This window comes from Lontra canadensis, unplaced genomic scaffold (genome assembly GCF_010015895.1).
Source record: "Lontra canadensis isolate GAN:19392208 unplaced genomic scaffold, GSC_riverotter_1.0 scaffold2, whole genome shotgun sequence".
NCBI lineage: Eukaryota > Metazoa > Chordata > Mammalia > Carnivora > Mustelidae > Lontra > Lontra canadensis.
Window position 1 is genome coordinate 21,134,353 of NW_022630996.1, and position 27,173 is coordinate 21,161,525.

Sequence of the window (27,173 nt, forward strand, 5' to 3'; positions counted from 1 at the left end):
ATAAAGATAAATGCATATTTAAATATATATAAATAAAGATATATAAAGATATAAAATATATGAAAGCAAACATTCTATCAGTATAAATTACTGATTGTGATTTTTGTTTTCCAGGCCTGATGGAATTGGAACTGTTTCAATGGAAGAAAAAGAGAGATTTGAGGAGATAAAAGAAAGACTCTCTTCCCTTTTGGAAAACCAGATAAGCCATTTCAGGTATTATACTCTGTTCATTAATATTAAGTGTTTGCTTTTTTCACTCAACACTCCAGTTCCCTATAGAGGTTTATTATGTCTTTCCGTGGCTACTCAAGAACTATCAGCTTCCTCTCCATCGCCTCTCAGGTAAGATCCATATTCCTCAGTCTGTGGTCTCTTTCTAAGCCTGCCATTCAGTTTCCACCATTCATTAAGGTAGGTCCCTTACCCCTTCAATTTGTGGAATGCTTCTCTCGCTTGTGCATTTCTTGTCCTTGAGTAGCCTCTTCCAGCTCTGGTGAGTAGTCCTCCCTCTCTGGGTCACCAGAGAAGGAGCTTCTTGTGTCCTATCTTCATATTAGAGCTGGTTTTTGATCATTCTAGCAAAGACTAGAAAACCTGATGTCTTTCAGCATTTATCATCTCTACTCATCACTAGTAACTTATCACATAGTTATAATATCCATTTCTTAAGTCATTAGTAATTTAATTTACATTATTTATATGAGAACAAGGGCCATGTTGCCTGGCACATTTCCTTGCTCAAAAAAAAAAAAAAATTAACCATTGATACTAAAAAACATATACAGAATGAAAGATCAAAATCTTGGTATTTTTTTCCCCTGATTACAGGTAGCTCAATAGAACCTAATGGTTAAAAACAGAAATATTTCTGGAGAATGCAATTCAAGACAAAGGAGACAAAGAAAGACGGGTAGTTAAGATCCCTGAACAGAAAATCAGTGTTAAAGAGGAGGGAGTCTTCATAGTGATAGTTAATAGAAACCCCAAGTGATGATTGAGCTTAGAAAGCAACCAGTTCTGATGAGAGCAGGTCAGAAAAATTCTTCAAGTAAATCAAAGTGACAAAATACTAAGCTGTTTTAGTATATTGAGAGAGGATTTACCCACCTGGAATTGAGTTTGGAGATCTATTAATTATATTAGTTACATTAGATTACATACATAAAAAGAGGATATTAAAAACAAAGACAAGTATTAATTATAAACAAAATAATAGCACATAAATCATAGTATATACTGTGTCTCACTTATCTAGGACATTTACATAATATAAATACTGAATTTAACGCCCAAAAATGGCATAACTGTGTTAGAAAGATCGGAAGGACAGGAATTACGTTTAGGATGGGGGAAAGTAGTCCAAAAAAGGAAAAAAAAAAAAAAACCTACATATGTCTAAGGTGGAGTAACAGTGTTATATTTACCCTCCCACCTGAAACAAACTTTTTAATTTTTTTAAAATGTGGAAAAATGCTCTTGAAGCACATTAAACATAAGACAATGAATGAATAAAAGTGATTCTTCAGAAATGAAAAATAAATGACTAAGCCCTTTCATTGTCTCTGCTTGGCACCACGAGAGTGCTTCTGGGCCATGGCCCAGGGAGGAGAATCCTAGTGGACCCCTGCCTTGACAAGACAGAGATGGGTGTCCAGGGAAGGCAGCCAGAGTTTTCAGGTCAAACTTCTAAAGAAAAGAGAGGAGAGACCTACAGGTATTTGCTGAGGGTCCTCCTGGAGTCTTCAACTCAGTATTGATTTAAGCATGTATGTATGGAAAATAAAGTCAGACAAATAATCCTTTCACTCTGCGGTAGGATTACAGGAGATAATCCCCAAAGCTAAGAGGAGTACCATTTTCTACCACCCATGGTGGAAAGCTTCTAAGTCATGGACAGAGGGTCAAATACTCAAGAGAATTTTTCCTCAGTAATAGAAAAAATTTAACCCTGTTTTTATCTCTCCTAATGAGGATTAAAATCAAGTTTCAAATAAATCAAACTGTTTTTAAGTAATTTAACTGCATTCCAGAACAAAGCTCAAGAATAAAGGAATACAAAAGTACTGAGTCACCAATAATATAAAATAATAATGCCTAGCATCCAGTCAAAAATTTCTAGGCATACAAAGAAATGGTAAACTATGACCAATGGAGAGAATGAAAACAGCCAAATGTGGAAGTGACACAGAAGATAGAATTAGTAAACAGTAGTATTAAAAGAATTCTTACCAAATGTATGTTCAACCTGTTAAGGGTGTCTGTGGAAAACCTGCAACTTTATACTTAACAGTGAAAGATTGAATGCTTTTCACCTAAGATCAAGAGCAAGGCAAGGATATTTGCTTAAAAATCAGTAATCAAGGTTGTGTGGTATGGACAGTTCAGAAATTGACTCACACATGTACGGTCAATTGGTTTTCAAAGATATACAAAGATAGTTTGCAAAGTACACTTTTCTTCGATAAATGGTGCTAGAACTATTAAATAGCCAAATGCAAAATACCGACCTGGACCCATACCTCATACCTGATTAAAAAGTTGACTCAAAATGGATAGATCTAGGAAACAGAAAATCTCTTTGCTCTTATACTAAGCAAAGATTATTCAAAACACCAAATCATGATTCATAAATGGAACAATGTTACCTTGAACTTTATCAATATTAAGTACGTTTGATCTTCTAAAGACATTGATGTGGGAATAAAGAGACCCATCTCAGAATGGGAAAAAGTATTTGCACAATAGATACCCTCCAAAAAAACTTTTATCCGGAATATTTAAGTATCTCTTAAAAATTCATAAGAAATAAAAGAACCCAATAAAAAATTGTTTCTGATACTTCACCAAAGACACATGGTGACAAGGCATATGAAAAGGTGCTCAACATTCTTATTCTTTAAGGAAATATGAACTAAAACACAATGCAGTACTACTACATTATTAGTACAACTAAAATTAGAAAAATAATTGCCATCCAGTAAGCGTTGGCATGGATGTGAAGCTGGGACTCGCATATACTCTTGATAGCAGTATAGAAGTGTACAACCCGCTGTATAAGGTAGTTCGCAGGTTTTTAAAAATTCAAACACCGAACATATGACCCAGCCATTCCACTTGTAGCTATTCCCCAAGGGAAATGCAAACACATGTCCACGCAAAGACACTTCATATGAACGTTCATACCAGCATTATTCATCAGAGCCAGAATATGAAAAGCCAGATGACCATCAACAAGGAAAAGATAAGCAGTGTATTCCCATACTTCTGAGCAATAAAAAGGAATGAATGGTTGATAGCATGAATGAATATCAAAATATACCGAGAGAAATCAGACACAAAGAAATACATGCTATAATATCCCTCTTCCATAAAATTATAGGAAATACAAACAATCCAAATACAAAGTAAATCCGTGCTTGCTTGGGCTCATGGGATGGGGAGGAAACATGTGGCCGTCATGAATATGTATATTAAACTGATTGTGGTAATGGTTCCACAGGTGTATACCTATGTCAAAACTTATCAATTACCTATTTTAAATACGTGCAGTTATATGTCATTTATACCTCTGAGTCTAACTTCCATAGTGGGAAGTTAGTAGAAGAATATATAAAACTGAAAAACCGAGAATTAGAAATATTAACATGTAGGTTAGGAATATAATGTTTAAATACAGAAAGAAACAGCTTAAAGTAAAAGACTTTTGTTTTTCTGGAGAAATTACTTGGGGACTGGGGTGGAAATGACATAAAGGACTCCTGTTTTTCATAATAAGGCTTTAGAAGAAGTTTCCTTTCAGACTTGTGCATATATAATTTTGATTAAAAAATACTGTATATTAAAATGATAAAGGGAAAAAAGTTTGTGAGACACGTCTATGCAGGCTCATCTATCTGTAATCAACTTACTAATGGGAATCAAGACGATTTTAATTGATTCAGATTAGATATTAAGAGTGGTTGAATTTTATTTGATGGTTGAGTATTTTCCACTTTGCTTTGTTATTGCAGAGCTGTCAAAGTGGTAAAAACCTAAAATATTTATCCTGAAAGCAGAACAAAACTATTCCTTTCTTTTAAAACTCGTTTTGTAAAGATTAATTAGGCTTCTGTGCAGTTATTTTCTGTACTTTATTGATTCAGGATTACTTGTACTCTGTAAATGTGTTGAATTATTTCCACATCATGAGCAGCTAATGCTAATTCAGAACATACCCAGTGGGACCTCAGAGCCCTGAAATGCTAAATGTAATCTGGGGATCAGTAACATTCCATTCATAAAATGTGTCACCCACAGGTTAATGGAAATAAACAATAGGAAAGACAATGGGTGGATTATGCAAATACACTGAAAAGATTTAAGCAGGGGGAGGGGACTATAAGAACCCAATTTGTGTTTTAGTTAAACGTGGTAAGGTTTATGGTATTCAAAATGATTAAAGCTACTTTGCTAATTTGCTAATGCTCCAAAAAGCAACACTGCACAGGAAAAAAAAAAAACAAAACTATCAAAAATAAATTGGTTGTTGCTTTTGTGCATGGTAGAGGAGAGGAGGAAGAGAATGCATTGAAGTAAGAGTTAGTTGAAGGAAATTTTTAACAGCAAATGAAATAAATAGACTTCTGAAGAAAAATTTGACTAGACTTATGATTTTTTTTGTGATTATCTGACACTAATAAAAGTTCTATAAAATTAACAACTGCTTTGTGAAAAATGCCTCTTTAATCAGTGTTTAAAATTTGCTGCTATAAAAGAAATTGAATTTGAAATATATGTGCTTTAAAAAATGTATGTGTTTTTAGGGAAACCTGTTCAGATTGCCTTGTGGAAAAAAAAATAATTTCATTGTGAGATACGTCTTAGAAGATGTGTTTACCAAGCCCCTGAATAATGGCAAAGGACATGGAAATACATAAACTTCAAGTTACTGGTTTGGAGATTTCTAGTCCAGAGCCAAGTAGCAGCCCCAGGACAGCTCAGCCTCCAGCAGACCTTGATCTTGAGGCTGGGAGTGGTGGTTGGGGAGGAGGTGCTTTACGGAGCCTGATTCAAGAGAGCGAGCAGCTCTATCAGGAAGAAGAGGCCCTGACATTCTCTGCTTTTTAGGTGGAAAGTGACCTGAACAGGGACCCGTGTAAAGAGCAATAAATCTGTTACCACCATGTGTCAGCTAACTTCCGAGGAGCCCAGTCACTCGTCCAGCCTCTGACCCTGATTTCAGAACGCTGGCGTGACCTGCCCTCTGGTTGTTGGTGTCTATTAGGAATGCATGACATTAGAAAGACTGAGGATGACCATCTCCGCTGGCAAGTGGCGGAGCTCTGGAAAGTTGGTGTTTTGTGTGGAGAGGGTGTAGTTAGCTACTGGCGTTAGAGGCAGGTGTCAGGAAAGGAGGGAGCTGGAATGTGTTTTGCACTAGCAGTTATGTCTATGGGGTGTGTGTCCATCTCAAGCCACACATAAACACAGGAGGAAATGGGGGAGAAATCCTTTCTTTTAGCATAAGGTTTGAATAACAGCAAACCTTACGAAGATTTTAGGAAATGTATTTTAATTATCTTTTTACTGGTAGACTCTTGGAGATTTTTTTTGTTTTTGTTGTTAATTTACCCTGTTCTTTCTGAACATACATCATCACAATTTTAGAACGTTTTCATCACAGTTGATACCCTTACTGTTGAAAGAAACTGAAAGCATGGAACCAAGTAAACTTCCGCCGTTAAGATTTTCCCGGATGGGTTGATGCTAGTTTAACCACTTTTCACTGGTCTTCAATGACGCCAAGTAGTAGAAGAGGGAATTATTGAGCAGTCTTGGATAGTAAATGTTTGACGTTTTTGTTCCTCCTCTTGTTTTTAAAGATACTGTTTTCCCTTTGGACGACCTGAAGGTGCTCTCAAAGCTACGCTTTCATTACTTGAAAGGGTACGTTTGAACACTACTTTATAAATGCTATTTGCACGCGCAGTGGCTATGTATTTTAGTGACTGAGCCAGCCAGATAGGATCATTCCTCGCAAGGAGTGTGTCCTGTGGGGCTGTCCGCTCACATTTTATCACTTTCTCACCTACTCCTAACTACATTCCAATTCTCCTTACCTCCTATTTCCTCCTCCCTGCAGCTTTCCTGAAGCCCTCCCCTGCCATCTGAGGCTGAGTTGATGGCGTATTGGTAGTACCTATTTTCCTCACCTCTTTCTTTCCCTCATGAAATAGTCTTTTTTTTTTTCCAGTTAAGTATAATCATCTATTTTTCAGACTTCACAGTTGTCTTTCATTACCCCCCTCACCCCCCCTACTTATTTGTCTGTCTACCTTCCCATCTCTCATACCTATAAAGGTTTATCACTTAACATGCCCAAACGTATCCTTCCTTCCATCCTAAATCAATCTCAGAATCCATTTCAACTTCTGTTACTTTAAATGGATTCATGAATTGTAGAGATTCGTTTTCCCTCAAAAAATAAATAGCACAAGGCTTTCCTATCCATGCTAAAATAATTTATTAATGAAAGTACATTCTCCACTCCTGTTTATGTAACAGACAAGGTTTGAAAGGGAAGTATCATTTTCATTTATTTATAGAACTATTCATATGCTAGTTGGAGCCTAACAGGTAAGTGATGTGGACAATTCCTGTTCCTTATAAACATTAAAAAAAAAAAAAAATTCTAAGTATCATTTAAAACTCATGATTGGATTATTCTGGTCTTGATTTTTTTTCTTAAGATGTTTATTTATGTGATAGAGAGCAAGCACAAGTAGGGCGAACAGCAGGGAGAAGGAGAAGCAGACTCCTTGTCAAGCGGGGAGCCCAATGCAGGGCCTGATCCCAGGACCCAGGGATCACGACCTGAGTTGAAGGCAGATGCTTAACAACTGAGCCACCCAGGAGCCCCATCTGGTTCTGATTTATTGACTTCAGAGCACTTGGTCTTGTCCACTTTTCTGCCAAAGAAGTCTAGATATATTACATTATTTATTAACATGTCTTCTTAAAGCAAAAAGAAAAGACATTTTTCAGTGATTTAAGGACTTGCAAGATGAGGGCGAGAACTGATGACTGTATACATTGATTGCATTTCTTTATCCCCGTCTTATCCTTGATTCCTATGCATCATGTGATAGAACTATTATTGTAGTAGTTACCTGTTGTATTAGAATTTTTATAATAAAACTGCATGTAAACCAGGCTTGTCCAAAGTATTCATTTCATCTAATCCATTGAGGTATCAAGGAAAAGATGAAATCTTTACAGAGAGCTTTACTTTTGGAATGGCATCCCATCCTGGGTACCTAATGCAGCCTTCTGTGTGCTGGTTTCCATGGTAGAGCTTCCCTCCTCCCCCAGCAAGGAACAGCTCATAATAGCATAGATGCCCTCACGCACTGACAAGAGGTGGGATGAACAGTGACCTTTTTTCCAGTTATAGTCCCTTATCATGTCTCTTGCTGAACTGAGAGAGAAATGGTAGGGCCATTTCTTCATTTTCACATCTCTGTACTTATTGACATCTTAGGAAAACAAAATCTACATGTGAATTCTTCATACATATTATGCTTTGGAAGAAATGGAGGGGATACAGGAAACAAGCTGTGTCTCCCTTTTTGCTTTTGCCAGCCCGTAATCTGTACTTTGCCAGGAAAGGGGGTACAGTTCCCCCCAACTCCAAATTAAATATTTTGACCCGGGACTCACCTCTGTAACAGACATATACATTCTAATTTTAACAGCTATTTCTATTATTTAAAAGTGTGTCGGGTGCCTGCATGACTCCGTTGGTTAAGCATCTGACCCTTGATTTCGGCTCAGGGCACGATCTCAGGGTTGTGGGATGAAGCCCCACTTTGGGCTCCATATTGGAGCATGGAGCCTGCTTAAGATTCTCTCCCTCAGCCCTCTCTCCCCCAACCCCCCCCCCATTTTGTGCTCACACTCTCTCTCAATGAATGAATGAATGAATGCATGTCACCATGGGAAGGCCTAGTAGTAAAGTTCCTGGTTCTGTATATGGGACAAAATTAATTTTAAATTTAAACTGTAGTAATGATCACATTAAAAATGACAGTACATTTAAAAACAAAAATAATAGTACATTAATGCTTTTTTTTTTTTTAACTATGAGCAGAAGGGGTTTTTTGCCTATTAAGAATCTAAGGTACATTTCTTTTTTTTTTTTTTAAGATTTTATTTATTTATTTGACAGAGATCACAAGTAGGCAGAGAGGCAGGCAGAGAGAGAGGGGGAAGCAGGCTCCCTGCTGAGCAGAGAGCCTGATGTGGGGCTCGATCCCAGGACCCTGGAATCATCACCTGAGCTGAAAGCAGAGGCTTTAACCCACTGAGCCACCCAGGCGCCCCTAAGGTGCATTTCTAATTAAAGTGCCAAATATACGTAACTGTGTTAAAGATTTTTAATATGAGACTATGAAGAATAATTGAATTTGATGGCAAGCAAATTTTTAAGTGCTAAGGTTTGCTGTTTTGAAAAGGAAAGCTTGACTAACAAAATTAAAATGTGTTGTAAAGGATCACCAGTGCTTAAATGGTTGAGTAAATTTGAGATTCTAAAATCCTTAGTACCAAGGTTGATTGAAAGAGAATGAAATAATAAAGCATGAAATGGATGTTTTCATAATCTTTTGATGAATCTTTAAGTTAAAAAGACTAATAGAATAGTAAGAATACTTACCATTTTTGTCTTCTCTATATTCACATTTTGCCTTCTATTTTATAATTTGAATGTAAGTAAAGCCAGAAAAGCTGCATTAACTATACAGAAAAGATAGAGGTTAACTAGTGGTATAATCAAAACTGACTGTAAGCAGTTTTATCACTGAGAAAGTTTTGAGGAAAATTATCAGTGAATAATTATAAAAGTGCCTAAATACATTATGTTTTGAATTCTGGATGTAATTGTATTTTCCCCTTGGTAATAGTAATACGTCTAATGGAGGAAAAACAAAAACAAAAACAAATATTTAGGAACTCAAAAGAAAATAATCTGTTGTTTTTTAATTTCCGAAAGTTTCTGTGTATTTTAACATTTGATATTCCATTCATTTCATGAAAAGATTTTCTCCCCCTCAACAGATTAATTAAAGTTTAATTGTGAGAATTAGAGATCTTGATTTTTATATAGTTCAAAAACAGTGCTTATTCTTCATAGCATTTTGTTACTATATTCATATATATTGCTCAAAAGATTTAAAGCTCTTAAATTAGAGATGTGCAAGACAAACTTTATTACTTGTCCCAAGGACTATAATCCTGATCTGAAACAGCTGCTCTAATGGTGTCATGGGCCCCTGGAGGAAAAGTGACAGTCATCACACTGAATGGTGGTTTGGCCTATGGGAGGTTTTGATGTGCATAAATGAGGCTTAGACAGGAGGAGCCAAGACAGGAGGATTACATTCCCGGTTGTGAAGTGCCGACTCATTACTTTCCCCCAGTATTACCTAGGACCCCTTCCTCGTAATAGATCTAGGACAATTTGTGTAATTTGATTGTAGTATCTGTTTTGCGCAGTCTCTTTCTCTCCCCCTCTTTAGGTTTTAATGAAAGATATCGCCACTCCCATACCAGCAGAAGAGGTGAAAAAAGTGGTCAGAAAATGTCTCGAGAAAGCGGCCTTGATCAATTACACTAGACTCACAGAATATGCCAAAATAGAAGGTCAGTGCACTGAGCAGTTGCCCAAGTGGCAGTGAGAGCCAACAATGCCTATTAACTGAATTTTCTGTGAGAAGTTCTTTCCTTTCCTGAGCAAACCTGTACCGTGGCAAAGGGAAATGTCTCATTAAAATCTCAGCTGGTGAACTGAAGAGCTTTTTCCTATTCATTGCTTTAATATGCCTCCTGGGACTCTGCTTGAATGAAAGACCCAGGATTCATGCTTAAGTTGTCCTTTGTTCTTATTTTGAGTTTTCAAGGAACCAAAAGGTGTTTTCATGGGCTGTATTTTTTTATATTACCATAGTAAGTATGTCTAACATTTAAATTATGGGTAGTGGCTTCTTTCCTGATCAGTAACTGTATAGTGTTACATAATTTTATTTTCTGTTCAACACTCTCAGAGAAGGAGGAAACTTGATTATGGTGAGGGCCAAAATAAACTAATAGAAGTCCCTTCAACTTTTCATGGCTTGCAATATTAATGCACTTGAAAGATTAGACCTCTTGAGAGGACTGCACATTTTTTCTTCTTCCTTCCAGTTTCATTCATTAAGAATGCTGAAATTTAAGGTGCTTAGAAATAGCTAGGTTGAAATTCGTGGCAAAATCCCAAATCAGCTTTATTCAACAATCCTTTAAAAATAGGAAGAGGCTCAAATATTTTGCTTTAATCATCATACAAATGGCTTCTGTAGTACATATAGCATTAACTTAGGAAAAAAGTTTATAGTGTTAAATACTTAATCTAAAAATAAAAGCAAATCCTCTATTAGAAAAATTTTAGTAACTTTAAAATTATACTTAATTATACATTTTTCAATTATTGACAGGATAGTTTTATCAAAATTGGGACAGTGAAAAAAACTGATTATAATTGGCTGTGTTATTTCCTTTTTTCTCTCCAAATCTGATCAGGATTTCTAACAAGCGTGCAATAACCAACCTCCTGAGTGATTAACAAAAAAGCCATCCCATCACTATAGCAACCAATATTATATCACGAGAGTAACAACATGAAACCTCCTTAGTTACCAGTTTAACATCATTAATTATGATATCACGTTGTGTTAAAGCAAAAGCAATGAATATTAGATCATTTGGGGAAAGTGGAAGATAAACAGATGGATTTTCATATCTTGAATACTCATTCAAACAATTTTTGCATTTTGGAATATTATGTGTTGTGAACATGGTTTGAAAGAATCGACACAAAAATAGACATATTAAAACCTTTCAAATTGGATAAAGGGAAAAAAGTGTGTGCATAATTGAATAAACACAATACTGTTTTACCCAAATGTTTAAACTCTATCCAAAAAACCTGGGAGAATCCTTTTGTTCTTAGCAGTCTATTCTGGTTAACATTTTTGACTGTTGTCTTGTCCAAGAATCCTGAAAAGATATGCAGAATATTTCTGTTTTCTAGTCATAGTCCATTTTAACGTGGACAAATAAAATTATTTGTCACCACCATGGGTAGCTTTTTTTCATTAGGCTAGGTGGGTTAACACTGGTGGTCAAAAGACATAACTGTTCTTCTGGATCACACAAAAAAACAAGTCTGTGTTAGAGAAGAGCCTATCATAGGACTAAATGGACAGTGGGTAGGGAGTTCTCCCACCTCTTTCCCTTCTGGAGTCATCTGTCTCTTACTTCTAGTTGACTGTGAGAATATTCTAGAAAATGGATCCTAGAAACCTAATTGGGTGGGACTACTGAACGGTCTCCATTAAAAAAAAAAAAATGCATGTTTATTATATGAGAAAATTTCTATGCATTATCTTCCTGTCTTCTAACCCCCTTAAAAATAAATAAACTTAGTGTTTATGCTCTGGACTAGACCAAAAACAAACTCTTAAGTTAGAAATATAAAGTGGGCCACTTTTCTTTGCTTGATTGACTGCCTGCATGATGTGAGCAGCAAGCGTAGAATCCGTTTTTCTCCTAAATTGTCTTTTCTTATGTTTTAGGCCCAGCAGAAAAGGAAGCAGGTAATGAACGTTTGTGCATGCACGTGTCGTGATTTCTGTTGTGGTGGCGTGATGTTTGATAGAGATGAGTAGCTGTCTGCTTTTCAGGGCTCCTGTTAGGCACTTTGGTTAAGTTACTGACAATACTTTGATTTTGTTGGAACTATTATTAATGCTTTATAGGGAAAGTTCAGGCCGTTTATCTCTGTAAAAGTTCAGCGATATTCTTTACATAAATTCAAAGCACAAAACCTGAGGCTGTGTTGATGTTATCCCTTATGTTTGAAGCATGGACACTAGACTTAGTTGGAAGCTGTTGCCATATTTGGAGGGCTCTTACAACTGGAAAAGAGGACCATCTTTCACTCCTGAAAAATAACAGTAAAAAGCATAAATGCTATTAAATAAGAAGCCGCTCTTAACTCTCAAAGTTGCTCATGCGAGGAATGAATAGGGGTTCTGAAATCCCAGCCTCAGGCAGTTGGAAAGCCGTTCTTCTCTGGATCTCTGAATCTGTAAAGGTTTTGTTACTTTTTTCTTATGCCACTTATCACCATTGTAATTAATTTAATTGCATGTGCTGTTATCTGTTTATCCTACCTGTCTCTGTTTTAGCCCCTCAAAGGCAGGGTCCAGCTAGAACAGGTTCACTGTTGGGGCCCAACACCCAGCCCCGCGCCGCTGACACCAAGTAGGCTCTCAGTGTTCTGGAGAGGGATGAGAGCTTAGCTAGTTAGTTCCATCTGCAAACCACAGGGCAAGAGACCAGGGATGAACCTGCCTAGTCCAAGTTCCCTTCCCTCTTTCAAACCCTGCATGGAGGGTCGTAGACAAGTTTGGCTTGTTTTTCACTGAAGTCTTCGACTGAAGGGCTCTATTCCTATGTGTCCTAACTTTTTCAGTTGTGTTTCAGTATTTGACCCCAGAAAGTGTCAGGCACAAAAAGCTCTGAGCCAGGAGAAGGGGAAAGAACACACCGGCAGTGATCATGGAAGTGCCCTTTAGACACACCATCGTGTCTTTTGACAGTGTGTCGTAACAGATGCCGTCCAGTGCTCTGTGACAAACTTTTTCACAATCTCTCAGGACATTTCACCCCTCACAGTGTTTCTGTCATAAAGATAGTTTATATGTAGTTGATCCACAGTAAGTCGAGTTGTTAGGGGCTTTCCCACTGATACAAAGTAAACAAGTAAGCCCGCTGGGGCTTCAGTTGGGTGTCCTGATCCCCAGCCTACTGAGGCTGTGCTCCTTCCCCTGTGAGATGTGAAGGGGTCACAACAGAGCACCTTCACGAAGGACAGACAAAGGCACCGTGTAAAGTTGCACACATTCCCATTAAAGAGAGGAGAGAATGGGAGAGTTGCTGTCTCCCACGTACTTCACTTCCAGACAGAAAACTTCCCTTCCCACGTATTTGACATTCATATTGCTGCTCAATGGTACAGGCTGATGACTCTTGGAGAAATATTTTCCTTAAAATTAAGTGCTCACCAGGGCACCTGGCTGCCTCAGTCGGTGGAGTGTGGGAGGCTTCATGTTGGGGTTATGAGTACAGAGCCCCATGTTGGGGTAGAGATTACTTAAAAATCTTTAAAGGGCGCCTGGGTGGTGGTGTCAGTCAAGCGTCCGACTCTTGGTTTCGGCTGGGGTCGTGATTTGTAGGGTCACAGGATAGAGCCCCGGGTTGGGCTCCATGCTCCATGTACTGCCTGCTTAAAGATCTCTTTCCCTCTGCACACCACCCCGCCCACACACAACTGCTCGCTTGCTTGCACTTTCTTTCTCTCTCAGTGAAATCTTTTAAAAAGATCTTTAAAATTTTAATATAAAGAACTAGAAAAGAGGGGGAAAAATCAGTGTCGTCTAGGTGCTTTAAGTGGATTGAAGGGGAAAGCTAATCTCAGTTGAAGAGTCTTCTGAAGTAACAGAGGAGAGGTTTTGAAGAAATGTAGTTCTCTTTCTTTGGTTGCATTTGGTAGCAAGTTAACAGGGTTACCTAGTAAATGTTCTTGGAGGTACTTTAAAAAGTGACGAAAAATGAGAAAGTCGGTTACATGTGTAAGAGCTTGAATGCTTGATAAAACTTCCAAGCAGTATTCTCTTGGGCAATATGATCCTTTTCTTCAGTCAGTTTGTACCATCTAGAGAGGAGTCAAATTCTGCCCAAGATTTGTCATGATTTTGTCATCTATTGACTGCCTGTTCCCACAGAGGCTTTCTTCTCTCCTCTGCTTCATTAGCTCCTTAAACAACTCTCCAAAACAGACACTTTACACAAGAGGTAACCGAGACTTCAGAAAAAAGTCAGTAAGCTGCCCAAGGATGTGCCGTTGTTATTCAGTTCAGCAGACGTGGGATTTGCACCCCCGGATTTGCACCCCCGGATCTCCGTGTTCCCGGGTGCCCTTCCTCCAGGGCTGTCTGATTCCAAGTGCTGACCTCAACACCTCAGGCACATCGCAAGGGCCAAGGGGTCACTTTTGCCAAAAGTACAGATATTTATTGAAGAAGGGCAAACGCTTATTACCAGGAGCCCTTTTAAGCACTTTACATGTATCCATTCACCCTTTCCAATAAATGTTTCTATTATTGCTTTTCCGGGAAACTGAAGCAGGGAGGATACTAGCCATCCGCCCAGAGACAGCTAGGAAGTAGGCAATCTACCTGTGGAGCTGTTGTCTTATTTTCCCGAGTCTCCCTCCCTCCCTTTTCTTGGCAACTTGGGTAGTTAAATTTGCAATTGATTAAGATATGTGGGCATTTGAAAGGAAGTCTGAAACCGTAGGGCCCATAGAATTATAATGAAAACTATAGATGTAACTTAAAATTTTCTAGTAGTCACATTAAAGAGGTAAAAAAGAAACAGGAGAAATTAATTTTGATAATAGTTCATTTAACCTAATATATCCAAAATATTTAAAAATGTATTCAATATACAAAATTATTAATGAGATATTTTACGTTAGTTTTTCATACATAGTCTTCAAAGTCTGGTGTGTATTTTACTCTGCTAGCACATTTATAGCCCCATTTCAAGTACTTGTTTACCTGTGGTTGGTGGCTGCTGAGTTAATTGGGGAACACAGATCCTATCGTAAGGCTAAGAGTTGGACTCGAGAATCTGAATCTTTTTGTCCCTGCCCCGCCAACACACACAACATACCTCACAGTGTCAGATGTTGAAAGTGAATAAAAAAGTGACCTCCCCTCTCCCCCAACCCGCAGCATCTCCCTCCCTTCCCTACTTTATTTTTCTCTGTGGCCCTTACGATCGAACACATGGTATAGTTCATTCATCCTTCGATTGTCCTAGAATGTTGGCTCCACAAGGGCAGGATTTTGTATTTCAATTTCAATAACTGCTCTATCTCCTGTGCTGAAAACCGCGCCTGGCACGTATTTGGTACTCGATAAATATTTATTGAATAAATGAATGAGTTTATGGCAGAGAGTGATCAGGCTATTTATAGCAGAGAGAACATCTGTAAACTGGCAAACTGGCTTGCAAAAGGTCATTCAAATCAATCACTGAATAATTAACAATATAAAAGCAAAAACTAACCACTTAAAAATAATAAGATTGGAAAAATTAAACCCGAATTTCATGCTCTTATCATGGGTGGGGAGCGTGCGGAGACTAAATCTGAATCACAAAACCCAGAGGTTATAGAGAACAATTGCATTAGCAGTATTTAGCAGTCTAACCTGTTTCAGTTGTTTTTATAATTCAGCATGATGCTCGGTTGGCCTCTTAGTTCTCTTCCATCCTTGGGAATGCTTCACATTCTCCATCTGCAACACAAATTTGCAGAATAAAGGGATTTTACAACTTTGTAATAAATGAAATAAAACAAATGCCCTCTTTCTTAATGTCTTCTTTCTTCGGGAATTCTTTGCATTTGTTTCATGAGAACAGATAGTTCATTTTGAGAACTTAAAATATCTAGAAAGCATTTTTTTTTTAATTTTAAGAAATATTTGAGATTTACATGGCTGCAGAATCAGCTAATTTTCTTCCTTGATTTAATTTTATCACTACTGTTTATGTAATGGTAAGATCCTTTTTACAGTATTTATAATATGGGGTTCAAAAGGTACTGAAACTTCATTTTCCTAATTGTGTCTCCTTTTTCTTTTTTTTAATTGTATGCCTTGTTGATGCAAAGTAGGTCCTTTTAAAGGAGAATCAATTCCTTAATTCAAGGGATTTCTTATAGACCAGAACAGCAATAATACATCTAATAACAGTCCCTGCTTTCTTCTGAAAACTATGCACCATATGAGGACTTACGATAAAAGAGAGAGACGGCTCCTACAGCTTGCCTTGACCTGAGATCTTTTGCATAGATTTGGGAGTTAGACTTCTGGTGAATCTCAAAACATGGAGGTGCCCTAAACAAAAGGTAGCATGGAATGAACAGGCAGAGTCTTTGTACACTGAGGATCTTTCTGGGCCCTTTGGTTGCCAGGTTTCCAGGTCTAACCCCCAAGTGCTCTCATTTTCAAAGTCTCTGTTGAACAGGTAGAGATGCTTTCCCAGAGGGCCACACTGCTTGCTTTCTTTGAGAGGAGTTGCACTTTGGCAGTCCTTACGTCATTAGGATGTGTTTGCCATCAGGTGGCATTTTAATTTAGCACTCCATTGTCAGAGTGTAACGATAAATAATAAATAAAATCTGTTGTATAGCAGTGAGTAGATAAAAAAACTGCACAGTGATGAGGATATTTTTTGTTGGTGAATAATTTACTAATATTTCTAGAATGACCCTTTTCTCTCATAAAAGTTGTATGTGTTATAAATTTGATTTAAAATTTTTTTGAGTAGTCTATGTTACAATGAATTCAGGTTACTAATGTCTAAGTAATAGACCTGCAATTTTGCACTCCCATTAGAATTGATGATACTTGGATGGAGGTAATTTGCATATTGGAAGAAACAGACCTCTCAGGTTTAAAACTAGAAGGCAAAATGGAAGATTTAAAGAATTTCTTTGCAGCCTTTTTGGACAGCTTTTCTTGGACAGTGGGACTTTGGCATGAAAGTAAAACCTCTATGACCATTTCTGCTTCTAAGTCACCTGATGATTTAGAGACAAATTGATAAATGTAATTTCTGGCTGTGAGAGAGAATGACTTATTGTTATCTTTAATTTTTTTTAGAAAATCATAACTCTATAAAGGGCTTTCAGTTTATAAAACAATAGTGTATATTGGGGTGCCCAGGTGGCTCAGTTGTTAAGCCACCACCTTCGGCTCAGGTCATGATCCCAGGGTCCTGGGATCAGAGCCCTGCATCAGGCTCCCTGCTTAGTGGGGAGGCTTTTTCCCCATCTCCCACTCCCCATGCTTGTGTTCCCTCTCTAACTCACTCTCTCTGTCAAATAAATAAATACAACCTTAAAAAAAAAAAAACCATTATGTGTAAATAGAATAAAAACTTGCTTGAGCTGCATCATCTGGATAGGGATCAAATTAAAATTTATTTTTGTCCTATATGCAAAGAAAAACTGGATATTTTTCAGATGATCAGTGGATGCTTTAAATTACCTAAGAAGATAAATTTTTTTCTGACAGCCATAAATTACTTTTATTCCATCATCTAATATGCAATTGAAATGTTTGTTTTAAACTATCTTTTTCTCATCAATATATTGAGTTAAATGTCTTTCACACCACTCCCTTGCTACAACAGTAGCCTTAGTTTATATAATGTATATACCAGAGAGTATTACAACCATACGCTCTTTTATGTACTCTGTGAGTGATGGGAATTTGCTCTGGCCATTTCCACAGCTGATCTGGAATGAATGAGCAATTGTAGTATGTTTGTTTGTTTCGGCTCTTTTCCTCACCACCTCACACAAGATGGCAAGCCCCACTGTATAATTTGTGTTCACACCAATTAGTTAGCTCATGATAATGTTGACAGATTAATTCCTATGAATCAGGAGATGTTGTTGGGACATAATAAACAGGAGTTGCAGGGACTATGGACTAGAAGAGTCAAGGAAGACATTGGCTTCCATCCGACAGGGCTTTGGAGCTGTGTATGTACCTTCGTTTAGCTCAATGCAGACTTCAGACGCAGGAAGTGTGTTGTGCAGGTGTACATTCGCTCTCTGCACACACGGGTAGCCAATGACAGGACAAGTCAAGTGAGGCCATAGGAGCACCCAGGATACCAGTGGCAGCATGATAGTTATGCTGGGAACAGTTTCGGGGCCACTGCACTCTCTACCCTCAGCTCCAGTGACCGAAGGACGAGGAGGAGTCTCAGCTCCAGACAAACCATGGAGATGTTTAAGGACGCTGAGCACCCTCACCTCTGAAATTGGTTCTAAATCTGCATTTCATTACCATCCTTCCTGATTTATCTGAGTTTAATTGTGAGGAGGCATTAGTATTTGTCACTCGATTAAAAACAGCTGCTGCTGCCTCTGGTTTGGGCTTTTTCCATACCTCATGTCGGCGTTAACGTTGCCAGCACTGGAGGTGCCAAGGTATTCTGTGACCTCAAGTAGTGCCACCTTTTCTTGACTCACAGTCTCTGTCACGAGTCATCCGCCCTTTCCTTCTTTATTTTTGTAGTGTGAGTTGTAATAGATGAGGACCGTCTCCATCAGGGATGGTCATAGCTAGTCCCATATTCAAAATGAACCTGGATGCAATCTTGATTGATGTTCTCTTTCCAAATCCAGCTCTCACAGGAACTTGATCTTAAGTACTTAAGCTCTTGGTCTTAAATAAGTTTAGGGTATTCAAGAGCAGTCCCTTCCTTTCCACCTTGGAAACACAGTAAGCCTCAGCTCTGTAGCTCTGCACCTACAAACTTTTCAGCATTGCCACTTACCTGTGTCTCCTGTTCTCCAGCATCAAGGGATGAGGTATCTTCTTCAAGGCTGACTCATCCATCTGTGATACTGATCTCAACTGCACCTACTCCTTTCTGGATGGAATTTACCGTGTATCTCTTTCTCCTGTTCCTCCATCTTTCTGCATATTTCCTTTTCATCTATAACGCTGGTGTCTCCCTAAATAAAGCTGCCTTACCCTGACTTCTCCACTGCCTTCCATCTGCCATCCAAAGAGCAACATATACTCCATTTTATTTTCCTCACCTTCACTGCGCTTGTCTGCCTAAAGGAGTTTGGTTTCCAATCTCACCAGTCTGTCTCATGGGGAGTTATACTAGCTAGGAGTATACCTGAGCAGAGTAAATGGGGCATTGCCTTGAGACAATCAATTCCTTTCCTTTTGCCTTTGGAGTTGGTAGCAGGGGCTGGTATCTGTGGCATTATCAAGACTGGGCCCAGCTTTGCTGTCATGAGATGAAAACTGGAAAGGACCTCGCCACTCTCAGGCAGTCACGCCTTCCCTCCTCTGCATCCCAACCTCGAGCCTAGTGAATTACAACCTAAGGGGTCTCTTGGTCAAGTGCTGCAGCTTTGAATCTAACAGATTCACAATGAATCCCTATCCTTAGGAGTTGCCAAATGGGTTAGTAGCCAAAGGGAATTATCCATATTGGTTCTGTACTCTGGGATCCTGTGCTCCAATGCTGATCTTTCTCTGTCCTTAAATGACACAGGCAAGCTCCCACCCACCATCTCATCCTGAGTTTCTCCAAATGGCCATGAGCTCTCAGGTCAATTAGACTCCTGAGGAGTACAGCCCCTATAAAAGACCGATGATATCTATCATCTAGAACTTATTATCCTTAGGAGGGAAAATTTAAATTAAGCATAATACATATTCAAGGACATGTAGGAAGAGTCTAGCAATATGATGCGGGGACCAGAAGTCATGAAAAACCAAATGGAAATATTAGGTATGAAAGTAATAAGTGGTTGTAAGAAACATTGGATACAGGATGAATACAGCTGAAGAACTTATTAGTCATCTGGGAGATCAGAGTGAAGGCAGCAGGAAAGGCAAAAAGGTATAGACAGTATTAAAGGGAAGCTAAGTGATGTGGAGAATAGAAACAGTAAGATCGGCTTTCATCAGCATAAGAAAAAAATTCAGGTAAATAGAGTATGAAAGAAAAATAACAAGAGATATGAGATGTAGAAAATAGTGGAAGAGTATTATGAACAAAGACAAAAATTTCTTGAAAAACTGTGTCGGTGTGATGAACACAAGAAATGAAACTCAGGCCAATCAGTTTTAAAGAAATTTAAATAGTTGTCAGTACCCTGCCTTTCTGAAATCCGTAAACCTGGTTGGTTTTGGAGGTGAGTTCTACCAAATTTTTAAGGAACAGATCCTATCCAAAATAAGTTCAATGAAATGGAAAATGAGTGAAAGCTGTCCAGTTCATTTCATCAAGCAAATACAATCTTAATTCCCAAACCTGATAAAGGGAGTTGAACAAATGAAGATTAATATAAGCCCATTTCATTGTGAGCATATATGCAAAATCACTAAGTAAAAGCTCACAAAAATCCAACAGTGTATTGGGAAAATAATCAGTGGGGTTTATCCCAGGAATATCAAAGGGGTTCAACATCAGGAAGCTAACAAACTAAAAGCAAAACTCGTATCTCAAGAGATGTTAAAAAAAAAAAAGTACGTGAAACAGTTCAGTGCTAACATGATTAAAAATTACATTATTAGCATCCTAGAATTCCTTAACTTTATTAAGCCCATATAGAAAAAAACCTAAAGCAAATATTTTACATAATGAAGAAAGTTTAGAGGCATTCCCACTAGGATTAGGGACGAGTACTTACAGAATCATTGCCACAACATTGAGAGTCTTGGACAACATTAAAGAAATGAAAAAAGTAATTCCAATGAATGGGAAGAGGAGATAAAGCGATCATTGCAGATGGAAGGAAAAAAAAAAAGCCCATCATTGCAGATGAAATGATCATCTCTCTAGAAAATCCAACAGGATCTACATAGAACCTTTTATTTATTTTTTTTAAGATTTATTTATTTACTTATTTATTTGACAGAGATCACAAGTAGGCAGAGAGGCAGGCAGAGAGGGAGGGGGAAGCAGGCTCCCTACTGAGCGGAGAGCCTGATATGGGGCTCGATTCCAGGACCCCGAGAGCATGACCTGAGCCGAAGGCAGAGGCTTAACCCACTGAGCCACCCAGGCGCCCCTACATAGAACCTTTTAGGTAAGAGTTCGGTAAGGTTGCCACATGTAAATTCAACCTGCTAAAATTAATACCCTTTCTCTACACTAGTGGTTCTCAAATGTTTGGTCTCACAAACTAGTACACTCTAAAGATTCAGATCCCAAAGAACTTTTCTTTAGATGGATTGTTCCTACCAGTATTTATTATAATAGAAGTAAAAATGAGAAATTTATGAAATATTGATGTTTATAAATAACAATAGGAAACTCATCACCTGTCAACATAAATCGCCTTTGAAAAAAAAATATTCTTTGCACACCTCTTTAATGGTTGTCTTAGTAAAAGACAGCCGGATCCTCATAGGTGCTTCTTGCATTGAGTCTACTGCAATATATTATCTTGGTTGATATATAGTTCTAAGAAATCTGGCCTCCTGCTGATATGTAGTTGGAAAGGGAGGAGTATTTTAATAGACTTTTTTAGGTAATTGTGGGTTTTCCTCTGTGATATTATACCAAAGCTTGGCAGGTGGTAATTTCTTACAGGTTAGTTGCAATGTAGAATCTGAAAGCTTATCAGTGAATTTTTCATACTATTCAATCCAGTTGGTTCATCATCTACTTTGAATAGATCTTTTGCCATGCGTGATTTTTTAACATAGTGAAGTAATCATTTGGAAACTATTGGTCCACTGAGTTAAGATCTTTTTTTTTTTTTAAGATTTTATTTATTTATTTGAGAGAGAGACAGAGTGAGACAGCATGAGAGGGGAGGTCAGAGGGAGAGGCAGACTCCCCATGGAGATGGGAGCCCAATGTGGGACAAGATCCCAGGACTCTGGGATCATGACCTGAGCTGAAGGCAGTCACTTAACCAACTGAGTGACCCAGGTGCCCAAGATCATCTTCTTAGTGTTAATATATCAAAAAGTCATCCTTATTAATATCACCTACCTCATCAGAAAGACTCAAAGTCTTGGAGGCTGTCAAGTTCATGACAGAAGTTTCTAAAATTCTAGTTTTCTTTGAAACCTTTAATTTTATAATTACAACAAATACTGGTTTTTTAAGCAATGGGTTGATTTCATTTTTTTCAGAAAATGTCTGCCAAATATCCCCAAGTCTAAATAAGCATACTTTGTCCATCAGTAGTCTTTTCAACTAGAAATGGTTCTCTGAAAAGAACAGTGCCCCCCTGACTCAAACAATGATGCACTTTTCCTTTAGACAATCATTACATTTCAGTATGTAGTTGTGCTTTGTGCAAAGTTTTCATTTTGTCAGTTATTTAAAAATGTATACTCAAGGACAGAGATTCAACAAAGCTTGTTTTACTGTTTTATCAAGGACTTTCGTATAGAAAACTGGCTTTTTTCTGGTGTGCGTGGGGGTAAAGAACTCAGCAATGAGTAGAATTTAGCACCGTGGCCTTGGTTCATGCTGACATAAGTCATTTTATCTGCTGTTGCTTTTGTACCATCACTGTAAATATCAACAGAGCCAAAAAGACAAAAACAATCTCAGTATTATGAAAATAATTTTGACCTCACGGATCTCTGAAAAGTCCTGAGGATCCCCACTAGTCCATGGACCACAGTCAGAGAACCACTGCTCCACACCATAAATCAACTAGCTAAAAAATATAAACAAAAAGTGTCTTTTACAGTAACCAAACTACAAGGCATCCAGGAATTGAGTTTGCCAAAAGCATGTAAAATTTCCTAGATCTCTAAAGAAACATTTGAAAATCAAAGGTTATAGAGAGCAATCTAGGTAGATACAAGACGGGGCGCCTAGGTGGTCTAGTAGGTTAAGCATCCAACTCTTGCTTTCAGCTCAGGTCCTGACTTCAGGATCATGAGATCGAGCCCTTGGTCAGGGCTCTGTGCTCAGTGTGGACCCTGCTTAAGATTCTCTCTCCCTTGTCCCTGCTCTCTCCCCTCCATCCCTACTCACACATGCTATATCTCTTTCTCTCTCTCTCTCTCTCTCTCTCTCTGAAATCTTAAAAAAAAAAAAAAAATCAGTAGAAGATGGTTCATGCCCTAAGAGGGATGACTTGATAGGCTAATATATAAGCTCACTCCCAAATTAATTCACTGCAGTGTCGCATCAGAATTCCAGAGGGGGTTTTTTTTGTTGTTTTTTAAGAACATGACAAATTTAAATGGAAGAATAGAGGATATTGAATAAGTCAACTTTAAGGGAAAAAGGTTGAAGACTTGCCTTGTCCTGACACTAAAATTACAAAACCTTCACCAAAGCCTGTGAAGAAAAACATAGACTCCTGTACAAATGGGAAAAGCCTGCTATGTTTCATCCATGATAAAGTGGGAACATAAGTCATTGGGGGAAAGGATGGGCTGTTTCAGAGATGAAGTTAGAAAGAAGGGCTTACTGGGGCGCCTGGGTGGTGCAGTGGGTTAAGAGCCTGACTTTGGTTTTGGCCTAGGCTATGATACCGGGCCTGGGAGGGAGCCCTGCTGGGGGCTCAGCACTGAGATGGGAGTAGGCTTGAGACTCTGTCTCCCTCTGCCTCTCCCTCTGCCCTTCCCCACTGCACGTGCATGTGCACATGCTCTCTCCCTAAAGATCTTTTTTTATCTTTTTTTTTTTTTAAGATTTTATTTATTTAACAGAGATCACAAGTAGGCAGAGAGGCAGGCAGAGAAAGGGGGAGGCAGGCTCCCCGCTGAGCAGAGAGCCCCATGCGGGGCTCTATCCCAGGAACCTGGGATCATGACCCCAGGTGAAGGCAGAGGCTTTAACCCACTGAGCCACCCACGTGCCCCTAAATATCTTTTTTTTTAAAAGGACTTCTACGTGGAAAAAAACTAAATCATTCTCTGACAAAAACATGGTCTCGAGAGTGATCAGAAACTTCAGTGTAATGAAGTAAATGTCAACCACTATGGATTTAATATTTCTTTTTATGGTGACTATCCCCAACTAATGTTTTTACCTTTTCATTTTCCATGCTAATTTTCAAAGCTTATCTGATACCTATTTGAGTTGAAGCAAAATTGCTTTAACTTTCTTATAAAACATAACATGTTCCATTTTAGTTACTTCATTTTCTACATAGAATTGTCAGCTAACCATCTCTGCTTGAAAAAAAAATTCTTAGCCCCCTCTGAAGTGATGCCTTGAAAGCTCTATGAATCCTATCGATTGACAGTTGCAAGAGGAAAAGATTCGTAAAATCATATAAGGTAACCACACAAAAGAGTGCATCAGGAGTTAGTTAATTGAATATATCCCAGATTCCCCAGGATATGGAAAAAATCTATTCTTCCAAATCTTTTCTTCAGTGAATATTTGTCTTCTGTAGGAATTCTTAGCGAGAACATAAGCACCTCCTGAGAAAACAAAGCATTTATGTAATGTCTCCTTTGTCGTGCCCCTGACTGGGAATTATTCCCTCAGCCATGATCTGTCACACTCTGAATGGCTCTTGCTACAATCTTGTCTCTTTCCTCTGAAGATGCATAGAAATCTCATTACAAGCGTTCAACACCTGTTCTCTAAAAGGTCTCAGAAAGGATGTCAGTTTACTCCGCTCACTTGACAATGTGTCATATATTTGTGGTGTGTGTGTGTGTTTTACTTGTATATGGAATGCGATGCACAGATAAATGCAGTCTTGACATGGCAAGTTTTCTTTCTTTCATGAGCAATTTGATAGAATTTATCATCCCCCATATCCAGAGTTTGAAACCAACTGGTTGGTGACCTTTTCATTTATTTACTAACGTGTGTCGGCAGGTAAACCAAGTGACCTAGACCAGTGTGGCTCGTGCAGCACCTTGTTAGTCTGAGTACTTCAGATGTATTCAAAAGTCTTTTCCAATTGGACAAAACCGGAGTAATGCAAACTGACAGATTTTGCCTCTTTATTCTCCACAGAGTTTGAAAGGACTCAGCCTGGACAGATGAGAGTTCATTACTTATGGGCCCATAACTAAGTGGCCATATAGCTTCAAGAACTAAAGGAAAAGGCCTGATCAGTGTTTGTAATGTCAGATTTTTTTTTTTTAATTTCGGAAAAATGAACCTGTAAAATATCCCTGCGGTATGTTGGTTACACATATGTTCATAGTAGCCAGCAAACCCAGGATGTTAAAACTGTAGAAATATTCAAGATATCACTAAGCCCAACCCTCCTCTCTACACCTGGTCTTTACACATGTCCAACTGGGAGACATTGTCCAAATCTACGCATCAAATATCACTACTGGGATGCCTGGGTGGCTCAGTGGGTTAAGCCTCTGCCTTCAGCTCAGGTTATGGTACCAGGGTCCTGGGATCGAGCCCCACATCAGGCTCTCTGCTCAGCAGGGAGCCTGCTTCACCCTCTCTCTCTGCCTGCCTCTCTGCCTACTTGTGATCTCTCTCTATCAAATAAATAAAATCTTTTTTTTTAATTTAAAATTTTTTTAAAAAATCACTCCTAACACATCACTTGGCTGCCCTAACACATCTTTCTTCCATGTCAAAGGAAACAGAGGTACATATAGACAGCAAGATCTTGAACTCATTTCTTAGCTCCCAAGGTTACAAATCCTTTCAAAGTGTATCTTTCTATTATTTTTCTTTCTTTCTCCTTCAGCTTGTCCCCCGGCTGGATAGCCTCTGTAGTCCCTTTCACCCTCCTATTGCCTATGTCCTCACACCTTCATTCCCACCACCTCATGGGATCCTGCCTTGCCTGACTCCCATTGTTTATGGCAGAACTTCTCTTTGAGAATGAAAGAGAGTTTAAGAGGCAGGTGGAGAATGGGCCTGTGGAGGTGTGATGATACTTCTTTGATGCATGAATATAACAAATGGCCATGGAAAGGCTGTTTTAAGTAAATGTAGTTCGAAGACAAGAAGAACTAGGCATGAAATTTAAGATGCTATAGACCTTAATTATATTATAATTTAGTATTGGCCTGGCAGTCACTATAACTGAAGTGATTGAGGGTGTTCAATTCCTGAATCAGAATTATATTGAGAGGAAATATACAATGTATGTATAAAGAACAGTAATATCAAGTAATAACAAGTAATATCAAGTAATATATAACAGTAATATCAAGGAGACCATTTGTCAGTTTCAACTGCCAAATATGTATCAGTGTGAGGTGTGTGTGTGTGTGTATTTATAAACGAATGATATATAGGTTATATCGATATATATCATGGCTAAAGACCAGTCTTTGGGAAAACCCCTGTTATACAATTAGCAGGTAGAATTGCCAGTGGAAAATTTTTATGCTCTCATTAGAATCCTGCGGCATATATTCCAGCTGGAGCCAACCAGAGCTAGCTAAATATCCACTGGAGAGAGTTTTCTTCTCTTCCAAGCCTTCATAGTCCTTGCAGCCAGCAACACTATAATGATTTTTTTTTCCTGTGAAATCTTGGATCTTCCTGCTTCACAAACTTGAGAGCCAGGGTCGCAGGAGTTAAAAGGACAACTTTAATGAAACTCAAACCAAGCTGTCTGTGTTTCTCCACTCATAAAATCACATAAAAGCCTGTGACAACTATTAAACTACGTATTAAAGCCTACTGATGTTTCTCTAATTCCATCAGCAACATTCCTTATTTTAAGATCTTAAGAGAAGATTGTGTCTCCATATTCCTCCTGAAGAAAGTCTCACAAAACATCACTGACATCTACCTCATGTATATATCTGGCTTTTTATGGCCCATCATCACTCCTGGATCTCCCTTGTTCTTGGCTTCTGCAGATTATTCCATTTGGGTCCAATCTGGCTGCTATTGGCCTGTATACCCCAGTGGCCAATTCTCCTTTGTTCCACAGTTGACCATTTGCTTAAATATGAATTTATTGGTGGGCAAGATAATCCAGGTAAAGTAGATAATGTGACCATCACCACAGGACAATTATTCCAAAGTACTACATCATAAGCCTGGTTAATTCCAAAGGGGTATTAACTGGAACTTTGTTTTCAATGACAGGATCATTCAATGAGCTGGTCCCAAAGGGGTACTAGGAATTAGCAGACCACAGACCTATTTGTTTCCAAACATGTGTGGTATTAGTATTCTCACAGATCTTAAACCATTGTAAGGGGGCCGTGACATCTAGATATTTTCATTCACATAGAATTGTTCAAATATGGATACTATCCTGTCTGGAATAACATTATAGAAAAGTAAAATGTGTTCAGATTCTACAGGAAAAAGTCACCTTTTTCTCCTAAAATGAAGTTTATACAATGATGTAGCTTGATTTCAAGGAAAGGAGGAAGTAACCTGAAGTTTCAACAGGTCGCCTTTGTATGTAAGTTCTTTTTCCATAAACACTAGTAGTTCTCAAAGTGCATACCCGAGACAAGCATCATTGTCGTTTCCCTGGAACTTGTTAGAAAGGTGAATTCTTGGGTCCCAAACAAGAGCTCCTGATCTGAAACTCT

The 27,173-nt window shown here is 38.4% G+C and overlaps 1 protein-coding gene across 21 annotated transcripts in view; it reads left to right on the top strand.

The window, feature by feature from the left end:
* The window catches only part of CADPS2 (calcium dependent secretion activator 2), a 530,843-nt gene that overhangs the window by 408,353 nt on the left and 95,317 nt on the right, over window positions 1-27,173 (top strand). For 14 of the 21 annotated variants that reach the window (XM_032870302.1, XM_032870364.1, XM_032870304.1 and 11 more), the window contains 4 exons: window positions 115-216; window positions 5,865-5,928; window positions 9,558-9,681; window positions 11,652-11,672. In XM_032870302.1, the coding sequence (XP_032726193.1) occupies window positions 115-216; window positions 5,865-5,928; window positions 9,558-9,681; window positions 11,652-11,672 (311 nt within the window). The remainder of the gene's footprint in view (window positions 1-114; window positions 217-5,864; window positions 5,929-9,557; window positions 9,682-11,651; window positions 11,673-27,173) is intronic. The other 7 variants (XM_032870330.1, XM_032870306.1, XM_032870339.1 and 4 more) reach the window with 1 other exon arrangement.